We start from the raw sequence: 13703 nt of genomic DNA, 5'->3' as shown, positions 1-13703 counted from the left end.
CACCAAAGAACCTGCGTCTGCGTTTCCTTTTTACTGTTGGTCATTGTACCTTGTTTGGATAAACACACATGTAGTTGCGAGAGCTTATTTGTTGTTAAATTGTCTTGTCTTTGACTTGTATAGACGGTTAAGGGCGTTTTGCCGTCTGCTCTTTACGCACTACACAACGATACTTTTGCTCCCTACACACTTTGTAACGTTTCAACCCAGGCAGTGCGCCCCCTTAGTCCTAATTTTCTAAAAAAACCCATGCTCAGTATTCCTAATTACTGTACAGATGTTTGTAATTAGCTACAGATGACAGTATTAAATATCTTTAAGGGTATTTGAAAAATATGATAAAGGGGAAACACATCCCTTTAATATAGAGTTTTTAAAAAGGTAACATACTGTTGGGTGTCATTTGACAGGCCTTCAGTTTTAAAGGGATCACGAATTAACCCCTCCCATGCTCGTGATGGAACCGTTCCGTCATGAGCCTCGGGTGGGCTGTGCTGGTGACGGAACGGTTCCGTCACGGCCCGCTCGCCTGCGCTGACGTTCTAAAGAGCGGGCGGGGCTGTGACGGAACCGTTCCGTCACAAGCTTTTTTGTAGGCATGAATATAATAGTACTTCTGAAGAAGGGAAAATTAATTCCTAATACACGTTGAGACTTCACCGTTCCGTCACCAGTGTGGGACCGCCGCGCGGCCCCGCCTCCCCCTTAGCGCTGCGGCGAAATAGCCGCCGCAGCGAAGGGGTTAAAGTAACTTAAATGATTTATCTGTGAACGAAGTAAAACTAAAATTAATTAGAGCAAGATATTTTTATTTAACCATTTAGAAAGGACATGCAGGCCGGTTCATCTCGTTGGCTAAACATAACTTTTAATGTCCTGATTTAAATATCTCGTTTAGGGAAGCATCCTGAATCATCGCATATTCCATGACTTTATAAGTGCAGTCAAGGTGTATTAGATGGAAAGAACTTAGTCAATAGACTTGAGACCAATATTACATTTTAGATCCTTGGAGAGGTCATTTTTGAAGGGTTTGAAGGCATCATCCCTCTTGCATCAAGGGGATTCGAGCTGAGGAGCCTGCACATGAGTAGAGGTGAGCTATGTCATTACTTTAAGCTGCTTTTACCATTTCAAAAACCACATGTTAGGGATTTGTCCCTTCCTACCTTGGGACATATAATTAGTTGGACAGGCCGTTTTGGGCCCTAACACACCTTGTTTTCTGGTGTCTATTACTCTGAATCAACACAAGGGTGAATTGGGCTCCTATTTACCTAAGGCATCATCCCAATACCGTTTTTACCTTGATATTATTCCTCACTCGTTTCTTGGAAATCCCTTCTCAGTGGTAGAGAATCTCTTGTACACATTTTGTAGATACAACAAGCAGTGGGGAACTATGGGCCCAACATATTAAAGAATTTTTTGGTCGCAAAATCACGAGGTTTGTGGCCGAAAAATAATTTCTCACAATTTACTAAACCACTTTTGTGATACCGATCTGCATCTCCTCCAATTTGCAATGAAATGTATCAATCGTTTTTGATTGCAGTTATGGTTGCAAAATATTGTACAGTTACTAACACATCAAAGGATGAAGCAACTGATTCGCAAAGGGGAAGCTGTCCTCGTTGTACAGCTTCCCTTATAGGAATGGTAGGTATAAGGCTGCCTAAAGGGGAAAAGGCAATGCATTAAAGGATCCAATGGGAAGTATCTTTTTTTAGAGCAGCGCCTGTTTCTTTAAGGAACAAGAGCTGTTTTAACCGCATCGCTGCAATGGATTTTCCCGCTGTGTGCGGCAAATTTCAAAAAAGCCGCGTTACATGACGAGCTCAGCTCGTCATCAGCACACGACCGCCGTAGCTGATGACGAGCTGAGATCGTCATCTGCAGCAAAGAGGTTAAACAAAATGTTTCCTGTTTGTAAATGTGAATACAATTATTGTGGTGTGCTGTTCTTTGCCGGTCACAATCCCTCTGCTTGAAGCCAACAGAACGAGGATATAAAGAGAAACCTGCCAAATTATCATTCATTAGGCAGGGTATTCTATGACCCATTATGAATGAGAATTTTGTGATGCGACATATTAGTACGCGGGTTGCATCGCAGAACTACAGGCAGGCATGTGTGCAATTTGCATTCACTATTTGCGAACTGCCTCTTAGAACATCCGGCTCTATATGGCAAATGCATCAAGGTAGGCTTTTGCGATTCCTTAATTGAGATTATTAAGGAATCGCAATTAAGAAATCGCAAAAGCCTATGCTGTAGGAGTCGCTATAAAAATAGCGATTCCTAAACATTCCTTAATTGCGACTCGCAAATTGCGAGTCGCAATTAAGGAATGCCTTCCCATTCATTCCTATGGGCCTACAGGTTAATAGAAATGAATGGGATATTGCATGCGCAATTTGCGAGTACCAGTAGGTACTCGCAAATTGCTCATGCAATTTCAAGGGTGCAAGGGTGTCAAAATGACACCCTGTTGCACCCCTGAAATTGTGATGTGCATTCATTTGTGCACACACATGTGTTTGTGCAACCTAAAACTTAAAAAAATGCTTTTTAGTGCATTTTTCAAAGTTTTTGCAAATTACAGACAAGTTTGATTTATCTGTAATTTGCGGTCCCAAATAGCGATATTTCTATTTTAAAGTGCTTCTGGCACTGCATTTAAGAAATCACAAATTGCGATTCCTTAAATGCAATCGCAATTTAGGAATTCGCAAATAATTGAAAATTCTTAATTTGCACATAGGAAACACTTTCATGCATGTCCAAAGGCCAATTAGCGATTGCAAACAGATGATTTTTGTGAATCGCACCGTTTGCGATCGCAAAAAGCTTTGATGCATGTGCCCCTATACCCCTTAAAATATAGAAGTGGCAGCTTATCCTCTGTGTCAAGTGAGGCTAGGACCCAAACTAATTAACATTTTTAGAATGCAAGTTAGGCAACTTCCATAATACTTTAGCATTAAATCAGTGTGTACAGTATTGTGCAAGGTTATAAATCAGGGAAATGGCACCGCAAATGTATGATTCAAATGTGCGCCTTAATTTCTGTAAATGGCTTAAACAATAGTTAATATTAATTTACATATCCAAAACAAATGTATATGCAAAGCAATGCTTAAATGAGCATAACAATGTATTCATTCATTTCAGGCTAGCCCATAGCAACAAGCACTACAGCTTTAGCATCCTTATCTACTCAGAAACATAAACTTTGTTCAAGAACCTACATTTGAAACTTTCAAGTGTGAAAAATGTGCCCTTTCAGAAAGAACATATACAAAATAAAGGAAGTTCTATTATCCAGTACGAATAGACTGCTGCTACTGAATCAATGTATACGATGCTGAATTCATAACCTCATTTTCTCACAGTAGTATTTACGTATGCAAATTCAACTTCAAATATTCAAAGAATGTAGAAATGAAAACATATCCAGATGGTTAAAGTGATCAAAATAGTCTACCTTTGCAATGCCGGGGATCTGCAGTCGTGCTGTTCTGATTGTTACATTGATGGAAAAGTTTGTTTGAGGATATTCCTTTCCATATGGGTCATACACTTTGATGAGAGGTATATGGTGTTGCCACGTTACAACAAAGAAAGTGTTTTTTCCCACTGTGCTATCAAAGGATACTGCCCCCTTACGACAGTCTACATCATACAGAGTGAAACTGATGCTTTCCATCTGTAAGAAAAGAAGAAGTCTCTGTCATGATTTCAAGAATAGTATAGTGCAATGTTCTAGGACAATAATTACCTTTAGAAAGAAAATATGTTCCCATTGCATTGAAAACTTTCGGGATTATTTCCCACTGTCAAGGACAGACTCTAACTTAATGTTTCAGTAAATACTTGCCCTTTTACTCTCTCAGTTGAGGAGCTGAAGGATCGACCACTGACATGTACCAAAGACAATAGAAACAGTCTAATCTGCTGAGTTGTATTTTAACATTAGGGCAACAATTGCAAACGTTATCGAGTACCATGTCCGAAGGGGAATACCATGTTCATCTCCAGTAGGGGACCATCACCAAACGAGTGTGTGAATTTGAACAAAGTTTATATCTGCTTGAACTGTGACAGACTATTAACACTTTATTCAGTGTCAGCATCTCACATTTCTGGAGACACGTCAAGGGGACATTCTTAGGGGTGAGAGTTTTCATTTGCTAATAGTTTTTGCCACGGTTTGATGGACCTGCATAAAAATTCAGGTAAGAAATTGGGCTATGGTGTTAATTGTCTGACAAACTACTTGATGATTTAATAAACAGTACCATGCTTATTACCTAAATCAAACCTTTCTGATACCTTCTTTAATATTGCTGTCCCTTTACCAAGAGGCTGCTGCATTCAATCGAAGGTTATGTGCAGCTGATTTGCCTGCAACAGAGACAAGGCACAGGGTCTGGGTACGGTGCATTCAAGGCCTTAGACCCACAGTCCAAAGTCCATGCACAGTTGATTTTGGTGAGATGATGGCTGGGCAAAGGGCATGGTACAGGCTAGGCCCTGCTCCCAAAGGGGCACCCACAAGGCTGAATGCTATGCACAGCTAGTTTGTGTGGTAGGAAGGATATTAAAGAACCTGGCTATTGGTGCCTACAGACCACTTGTTTGTGCTTATACACCCCTTGACAATAAATGTGGAATTACCTAAAATTGAATAGGCCATAATGGTTAGAAATGTATGTGTTCTAAGTCAAGGTCCTCAACAGGTAGCTCAGGAGCTAGACAGGTCTTGGAGATGGAGCCCAGCCTTGTACATGACACAGATGATTTGCGATTAGCGGTGCTGCCTGCTACATGGTGCAGAGGTCACCGCAGATGAGTTGCAGGACTTAGGATTCTAACTAAGCTAGCCAAACCAATCACAAATTCCCATGCTCAACACATTCACAATGTGACTGACAGCATGAAGCCTGCAATATCACCAGGCATCAAAACCACCAGTTGAAGTGGACCCCGGCTACCAGTCACACTGTGTAAATAGGATCTGATCCGGGAAAGAATAGATGAGTAGATCAATTGTGGGGCTGCAGACGTTGAGAAGTGTGTAGACAAAATAAAAATAATCTGATGACCATGTCTGATGCAGCAACTAATGTAACATTCATTATATATGTTAGTAGCTCCGGATGACGTATAGATCCCAAACGCCGTTTTGAGGTCAACGCCCATGAAAATATTTTGCCGATACCGTAAGGTCCACATTTTAAACATTTTAAATCATGGGGAGCTGTACAGGCTTGCCGTTCAGAGTCTGCTCAAGCTGCAACCTTATGTGGCCTTTAAAAATTTTTTTCAGGACAGGCCTTTCATCACAGAATAACAGCTGCAAGAGAAAAAGTTCTCTTGTGCCCAGTCAATCTGGACGTCTGTTCCATGTACACGTAAGGGACAAGGGTAAAAAGGATTCCTCATCCAACAGGGTTGCCTTATTTTTAAAATTTTGAATCGACGGATTATATTCAGAGCTATCCACAGACACTTCCTTGGACTAAAACACCCAAGACAGACAACAGTGTTAAACCTTTAAACCCCACCCAACGCCGTCTTTTAACACTGTCATTTCGAAAACTACAGAACCGAAATAACACCAAACCAACACAAGTAACACAGGTACGCTTTCAGAGAAAGTGTTGCAGAGAGGTCTCTTTTTGGGTGGTCACCCCCAGTTTTTCAGTTTCGTTGAGCCTCGCGTGCTAGCCATTTTGAACTGCTATCCATTGACCAGTGTATGTGCTTTGAGCCATAAACCTAAGTCGAAAATGGTTTAAAACTTGATTTTACATAATTTTACTATAAGGCCATAGTAAAAATGACACAATGTCATATGTGAACTGAAGCACTATATTGTGCCATTCAGCTTGTGACCCTGAACATATGACACTGGACTTCATTGAGGCCTGCTCACTTGCAGCATGCAGGAACTCATGTTTGCGGACAGACCTATAAAAATAAACTCATTACAGGGCTAAAACCTAAAAAAATTATTCTAACTGTAAAATAAGTCACTCCTATAAAGGGCTTATTGCCTTTTATGGGAGAGTGCATATGATTTTATTTTGAACTAATTAAGGCATACAACTTTCAGAAACGTTATATTTGCATGCTTAGGGCATTATTGGCTAATGAGCCCAATTTCCGACTAAAGCTCAACGGAAATAAGATGGAGGTTACATTGGCAGGCAACAATCTTCGAAACAATGTCCCCACTCCCTTGCTGGACTGCCTAAGTAGGCTCCATAGCCCAAAAAGCTTGATAAAGAGCCTCAGGATGTGGCTGGAATCCCATCTCGCGATGGACCATCAAGTAAAAAATCTTGCTGCCAGCTGCTTTGACACCTTGAGACTGCTGAGAAAGGTCCTCCCTCTTTTCCCCTTCACAGCCAGAAGACTGATCATTGAGGCGCTTATGTTATCACGTCTGGAGTACGGGAATGCCCTGTAGCTTGGTACACCTAAATACATGGTCAAAAGGTTGCTGGTTGTCCAGAACGCTGCCCCTAGGCTCCTTACCGACACTCCAAGACACCTGTCTGACAAAAAACCCAAGGCAGAACTTCATTGACTCCTGGTGGAGCATCAAGTGCAATTCAAGACGTAATGCATCATGTATAGGGCACTCAACAATAAAGGCCCGTACTGTTAAGACCTTTTGTTATTCCCTGTAGGGCAGGGAGGATCCTTAGATCCTCATTGGCACTCTTATAGAATGTCCCTAAGATCCACAGATCCAGAAGGGGAGGCTGTCCAATGGAAACTTGACTAATTTTCCAAACACTGCAGGCTATCTGATGTAGTGTGATGTCTGTTGTAGCACTGGAAGGCCTCTGGGTAGCCATACCCTTTACAAGAATACTAGACTAAACTAGACTAGACTTTGAAACTAAACTGCCTATCCACCTTTTAAGCTGTTCAGATTGCTGAACATCAGAAAACACACATACATGTTTTAATACCCTCTAATTGATCCCACCATATTAGCTCCTGATGTCTCATGCATTGGTTTACAAAGAAACTATTGGTTTCATTTCATATGACAGGCTTTTACTTTCCTAAATAAATAGTGGTAATCCTTGGTATTATTATTGTGGACTTTAAACTAATGGACAGCAAGGAAATATATTTTAACAGCTACGAGTCCCAACATGTTTTATTATCACCTTTCTGGATATAAACAGACCTGGACAGCTTGCTGAGAGATATTTCCATTTCCTGAAGATAGTCCACTAAAAGCATCTATTAGTTCAGTGGAAGTAAAGTTATCTTTGGCTGAGAACATCAAACCTCCTGGAAAAAAAGAAACAAAAAATGAATCAGTCTTCCTCTTGGTACTGCAGTATGGATTTAACAACGCTGTGATATTGATGAGTGTTTAGTGTCATGCTTTAATGATACGTTTAAATAGTCAATTTAAAGTATATGTCGATTTGTTAATCGTTCGAGAAAAACATGGCTATTGCCTGTTTTCTAAATATCTAATAAATGTTTCAGTTTGTTTGTTATGATAATTTCCAAATTTGGCACACAACGTTTTTTGGTATTGTTTGAAATGGCTATCTTTTGTGTGGTATTCTCACAGATAATAGCCTTATTTACGGAACCCATTTTTTCTAGCCCTCGGCGCGCTATATTCATGAATTATTTATACTTATAAGCCACTCCTTTTGTTGTCCCTAAATGCAGTCTGCATTTTATTTCGAAAGTAGGACATGCATATGAAAACAGTGGGTTACATATAACAATATATAATGTTTATAATGTTTAATTTCGGTTTGGGAGCAGCCTGAAACTGATTTAAGGACTCATTCTTTTAGAAATGTATAATCCAATTTATTGTTTAGGTCAGATTTTATATTACTATTTTAGAAATGGCACTTTGAAAGTTGTCATTTTCCTGAATTTGGCCCCGATTAAGAGTATAGTTCCTAATTATCACCACTGACAAATAACAATACCACAGGATGCATTATTTATTGGCTGAGATAAATAGCACCTTTTACGAGTTTGTTGGGAATAACATGCAGATTGTGGTGTTTAGTGCCCAAAATCTGCATATTATGGTAAATACTGTATGCTTTTCTCCCATTTAATCTCAACAGGTTTGACCTGCCAAAATGAAGGCTGAGTTATTTAATCTACCTGATATCTATCAGATGTGTTAAATACCTTTACACCTATAATTCTGACCCATGCGTAAGCAGGAGTTTGAAGCATGGGTTGGAATTAACCGACCAACACTTAGGGGGTCATTACGATGGCGGATTTCCCGCATCCTCCGGGCCGGCGGAAGCCACCGCCGGCCAGGAGGATGCGGGAAAAACGCTGCGGAGGCTTGAAAGACCCACCGCCAAATTACGATGGCTGATGGGTCTTACAATCTGTCCTCCGCTTTTCCGCCACGGTCGGAAGGCGACCATGGCGGAAAAGCATTAACATGGCTGGCGGTGTCTATCAGACACCGCCATCCATATTAGGATGGAGTACAAAGTATGCTTTTCCACGGCGGCTTTTCCGCTGTGGAAAAGCATACGGAGCTTCACTTCGGGGGCCCGTTGCGGGCCCCCTGGGTGAAGGGGGGGGTGGGCGGTGCACATGGGGGGTACCTATGGTACCCCCCTGCATTTGCGTGGACAAAGCGGCAGGCACCGCGCGGTGCCTGCTGCTTTGTGCACGTAAATTCTGTGCATGCATTTTTAACACCCGCCGCAATGTTAAAGATTGAGGATGTAGTTGAGCTTGTATGTATGTAGTTGAGCTTATATAGCGCACAGCTACCCGCAGTGGGTGTCCCGGCGCTTGCTTAGGGAACCCGTCCTGATATTCCCCTGTGTGATAGCCCCAGCGGGTATCCACAAGGTGAAAGTCAGGCATCCCGCCGCGAGGGGCCGTTGTGGAGATTAAGCAAGCTATTGCCCAGAGTCGCAGAGTGTGAACCCGTGAGTCGAGAAGGCACCGGAGCGAGAATTAACGAGTCCGTGGAATTTTTGAGCCCAAGACCCGCCGAGGCGGGGAATTGAACCCTGGTCCAGGGCCGAACTCAAGCTCCAGGTCTGCCGCCTCTAACCCCTGAGCCACACTTCTCCACTGTGGCAGTCACTTCCTAATTGCACAGGAGGGAACTCCGCAGGCAATGCGGAGGTTCCCTCCTACTCTATGGTGGCGGACGGACTCAGGTCCGTCTGCCATCATAATCGGCCCTTAATTAGGTCCTAAGTCAAAAAGGCATTTCCACTAGTATTTATTTAGTGTCACCTGACTGCTGATGGCTCCTCGTTGATGAGATATGGATTGGTCCCATCTAGTGGATAAAAGGCTTGGGTTTTGGGAGGTGTTTTTCTTCCTAGAGCAGGATGGCCTCGGGCAGTGCACAGAACCTTCCTGAATTTCAAAGGATGCCCACCCTGTCACTGTCAAATGTAGCTCACACCTGGGTCTGTCTACCTTTTGTCTTGCTGGTTAACTCGGTTGAGTGACCAGAAGGGAGGGTTTGCTCATTACCATAACCACTCCTCTGGGTGACCACAGGGAGTTCTGACCAGGGGAGAGAATCTGCCATAATGGATTTAGGTGGGAGGGCTGTGGGAAAGAGTATTTGAAACAAACACAGGAAGTGCTGCTTTAGTTGCTAAGATCACACCGAAGAACTTTTATTCCATTAGTTGCGGAGTGGCCATGTGCTTCCCCAACCGATAGTCTGGCTTTGGGCATAAAAGTGTCATTTCCAGTACCCTTCTCAGAGCACTTCTGGACCTGCAAAGAATTAGAGAATGGTCTGCCATGCTGTCTAAAGGACAGGAAGGAAGACATAGGCTTGTTTGTCTTTAACACAGGACCCCAGAAGTGAGTCCAAGGATCAGTTGGTTGACCTCCTGTATGAACTATAGGGATACAACAAGCTTCCAGAGACCCTTCCCCTGCAACTGCCCAGCTGACCAGAACCAAATGGATATGTCCTGGACCCAGCTTCCAGCTACTATTGGAGTGAGTTCTTACCCTTAAGTGTTGCCCTCCATGCCCTGGACCCTTGGCTGGTGTTAGAGTGTACTCCCTTGCAAATAACAGGGACCCCCTGGTAATAGATCAGATTCCTGGGTCAGGGTAAGACAATTTGTGACAAGTAACAAGCCCAGTCAAGGCAAAGTGAGCGGCAATGTGAGCAACCAAGGAAAGCAATTATGCACTTAAAATTGCAAAATTAGTCAAATTCATTAAATTTCATAAAAATATGATTAAAAAAATTCATGATATTTTTTTTGTTAGATAAAAAAAAACGGGAAATATCTCTATACATAGAAATAAAACAGTGTGATCAGCATAATTCGTAAAATACAAATCAATATAGAGAGGAGACGGTTTTCTTCGACGGGTTTTGACACAGGAGTGTCTTCATCAGGAAAGTACCATCTACGATAATGAATCTAAAAATTAAGTGAACAATATTTATAAAAGCTGATACAATAAAATATAAAGTGCATATAAAGCATACAAATCATTGCAACAAACATTGCCTAATACATGGTAGCAATATTGAGAACAGCCGCTGTTACATATGATATTTAGTATATACTTGTTGTGATGGTGTAAAAAACATGGACAACAATGCAATAGTATAAAAATACATACAATTACACATGAATTACAGTACAATACATCTTTTAACACGAAACTAAGGAGGGATATTCAAGAATAAAGACGAGAAGAAAAAGGAAAAGAAAATAGATAGAGCGAACAGATACAGATGATCATCTTATTTGAGATATTGAACACCTATTTGTATTTATAAAAGAGGGGGTGTTAAAACAAGGGTGGGGGGTGGCTTAGTAAAGAAATGTACTTATTACTTGTTTGAATGAACAATTTAACAATGAATTAGGTCTTAAGATCTTTAGAGTTAGGGATCGATATGGGATATCTTTTCTGACATCTATAATGATATTGGTCAGAGTTGAAAAATAATTATAGTTAGATAAAGTTTGAAAGCATGAATGCCAGTTTGTAACACATTTATAATCAACAAATTTCTAAATAGAGAAACTTCTTACCGATGAAGGAATTTAAAAGTGATATCGAACGTTGATCATGGATTAAATGAATGGTGACCAGCAAGATATTTGGGTAACACTAGAACTGACTGAAAATAACAAAATCTAATGATTAATATCTGATATAGGGAGCAATGTATTGCTATAATTGCATTAAACGGCAGTTCAAGGTGAAGCTCTAGTCATGAAGGCTAGAAGAGAGCATAACTAGTATTACCTGGTAGATGTCGGGCCAGAGGTAAAATTATGTAGCTGTTTTCATAAGAATAAATGCGAGGAATGGATGCAAGCTCTTTACAGAAAAAAACTGCAACAGGAAAGATATATGTGTATTGAGGCAACAAAACTGCATGATATATAATACACGAACAACATAGGGATAAATTAAACATAAAGATACCTGTAAGGACGACCCAGATATGGTGACGTTAAAGATAAAAAACGACAACAGTCGTTTGAAACCGGGTCGAGGCTCTTAAATAAAAACGCTGCAGGAAACCTATAATGATAATACAGAGTATAAATGCCTGAATTGATAAGGCTGATATGCAAACTGGCGAAAGAAAAAAGAAATAAATTGCGCGGTAATACCTGAGCTGATATGATATCAATGGTGCTCGGGTACGTCCACACGAAGCGATGCAGTCCGTGAATGTTGACGTGCTCGCTGGGGTATAGTACTTAGAATGGCGGAGCGTGTCGGATAAAATAAACAAGCTCCCGTTACTAAAAGAGCAAAATATTTAGAGAATAGATAAGAAACTAGTTTGAATGAATTACGGGAGAAAAAGAATCAAAATGTGAAGCTAGGCAACCGCAAGGAGTACATACTTTAGAAAGGGGCTAGAAGAGCCTCCTGCATTCTATTGCGAACTTCTACATGAACCGGCAGCAACAGATGGAAGGTTGTTGCCGGTTGGGCTATATAAGCAAGACTGTGATTGGCCAAGTGGGTGGGTCTAACCAGTTCTTAAAGGGAAAAGAGGTAACTAATGAAGGCAATGGGAAAAAGATAATACGTGAGGATATATAGTGACATACAGAACAGTCTAAATGGCAGTCGCTTGTCACTAAGATAAAAGCTAGACAGTGGCCAATGGCTGCACCATATCAAAAAATATAAGTGGCGACTATGGACCAAAATAAGACCGGATAACAATCAGCCAAATTTATTATATCAAGATATACCGAAAGCGCAAAAAGCTATTGAGAGCAGGTCATTTATGTAATGGCATTCTCCCAGGGTAAATCATTGTTTAATCCATGATAGAAAGTACCGAGGGAGAATATCCAGAACACGTCTCTTTTTTTACGATTTGGAGTGTACTCCACCTGGCCATAAACTGCAAGATTTGGGACTTTTTGCCAACTTTCTTGCTAGAGAATCTATGGGGTCCGGGATCTCTGATGACACTGCTGCTATTGACATTGAATTCCAGGTTAGTCTAAGCTTTCTTGTTTGCCCCACTGAAGTACATCTGGGTGCTAGAAAAAAATCAACATCTGAACACAGAAGGCTTAATTTGCACTGATGCTAAGCAGCATCCTGGTGACATTAAGGCCTTCCCGTGCATGGTCTTTGGACTGTTCGAAATTTTCCCACCTTTAATGATGACTGCACCTGGAACTCGCTCTTCAGCAACCCAGCATCATCGAGCCCTGATGTGGATGCAGCTTCAAGTTTCCCATATCAACAATTCAATGACTGCCCCTTTTAATCCAATTAATGTTTCAAAGTCAGAAGGTGAACTTTGCACCTGGACAAACCTGATCCATGTATCTGACTGGTGAACTATAGTGGATTGCCTTAATGCTTGACTTTGACACAGTCTAGCACAGTTGGTGCTTTGTGCTTTTTGCAGTTATTTTTTACTTCAGCTAAACTTTAAAAATGAATAAATCTGATTCTACTTATTGTATGTTTGTAGTTTTGGCAATATTTACTCATTAAAATACTCTCTATTCTTCTAAAGCGGTTTAAGATTGTTCTTGTGTTATGTTTTCACTTTATTACTCTGTGAGTACTGCATAAATACTTTGCACATTGCCTCTAAGTTAAGCCTGCCTGCTTTGTGCCAAGCTACCAGAGGGTTAAGAACAGTTTTATTTAGGAACTATAGTGGTTCACCCTGGCAAGAATTGTGATTATTATTAGGATGGGTTTTCAACTAATATTCCAATTTCTTATCCAAAATAAACATGACTGATCATAAGAAAGAATGCAATGAACAAATTGAGATCAGCTAACTCATGTCACAAATATATCAATCTAAATGAATAAATGGATGCATGCAGGAAAAGAAGAACTAACCATAACTAGAGTAACATATAGGAGCATATAAATGAAGAATTTACCATTTTGATGTGCGCATTTTCCTTTTTTCTTTTTTTTCTCATTTCCCCTACACATACTCCTCTGGCTTGTATGGCTACAAAGAAACCTCATGAGTAGGCATAACACCTAGGGAATGGGTACAGAAATCTCCAATTTGCATTGAGTTTCATGAATGCTACTTAAATTAAAGCTTGTGAGCACCGTAATGTAAGAAAGGTGATTGCTAAATTATGGGAGCGAGTACTCACTACTGGTGGAAAGCTGTATTTGAACTCCTTTGAGCCAAAATAGT

At 40.8% G+C, this 13703-nt stretch overlaps 1 protein-coding gene across 1 annotated transcript in view; it reads right to left on the bottom strand.

Annotated features, from left to right (window-relative positions):
- LOC147747552 (calcium-activated chloride channel regulator 1-like) overlaps positions 1–13703 on the bottom strand; it is a 371942-nt gene that overhangs the window by 75579 nt on the left and 282660 nt on the right. The window contains exons 9-10 of the mRNA XM_086954114.1: positions 7215–7321; positions 3489–3710 (exon numbers count right to left, since the gene is read on the bottom strand). Coding sequence (XP_086810240.1) covers positions 3489–3710; positions 7215–7321 — 329 coding nt within the window. The remainder of the gene's footprint in view (positions 1–3488; positions 3711–7214; positions 7322–13703) is intronic.

This window comes from Lissotriton vulgaris, chromosome 1_1, assembly GCF_964263255.1.
Source record: "Lissotriton vulgaris chromosome 1_1, aLisVul1.2, whole genome shotgun sequence".
Taxonomy (NCBI): domain Eukaryota; kingdom Metazoa; phylum Chordata; class Amphibia; order Caudata; family Salamandridae; genus Lissotriton; species Lissotriton vulgaris.
The sequence above is the reverse complement of the archived record's forward strand: the minus strand, read 5'-3'. Positions and strand labels throughout refer to the sequence as shown.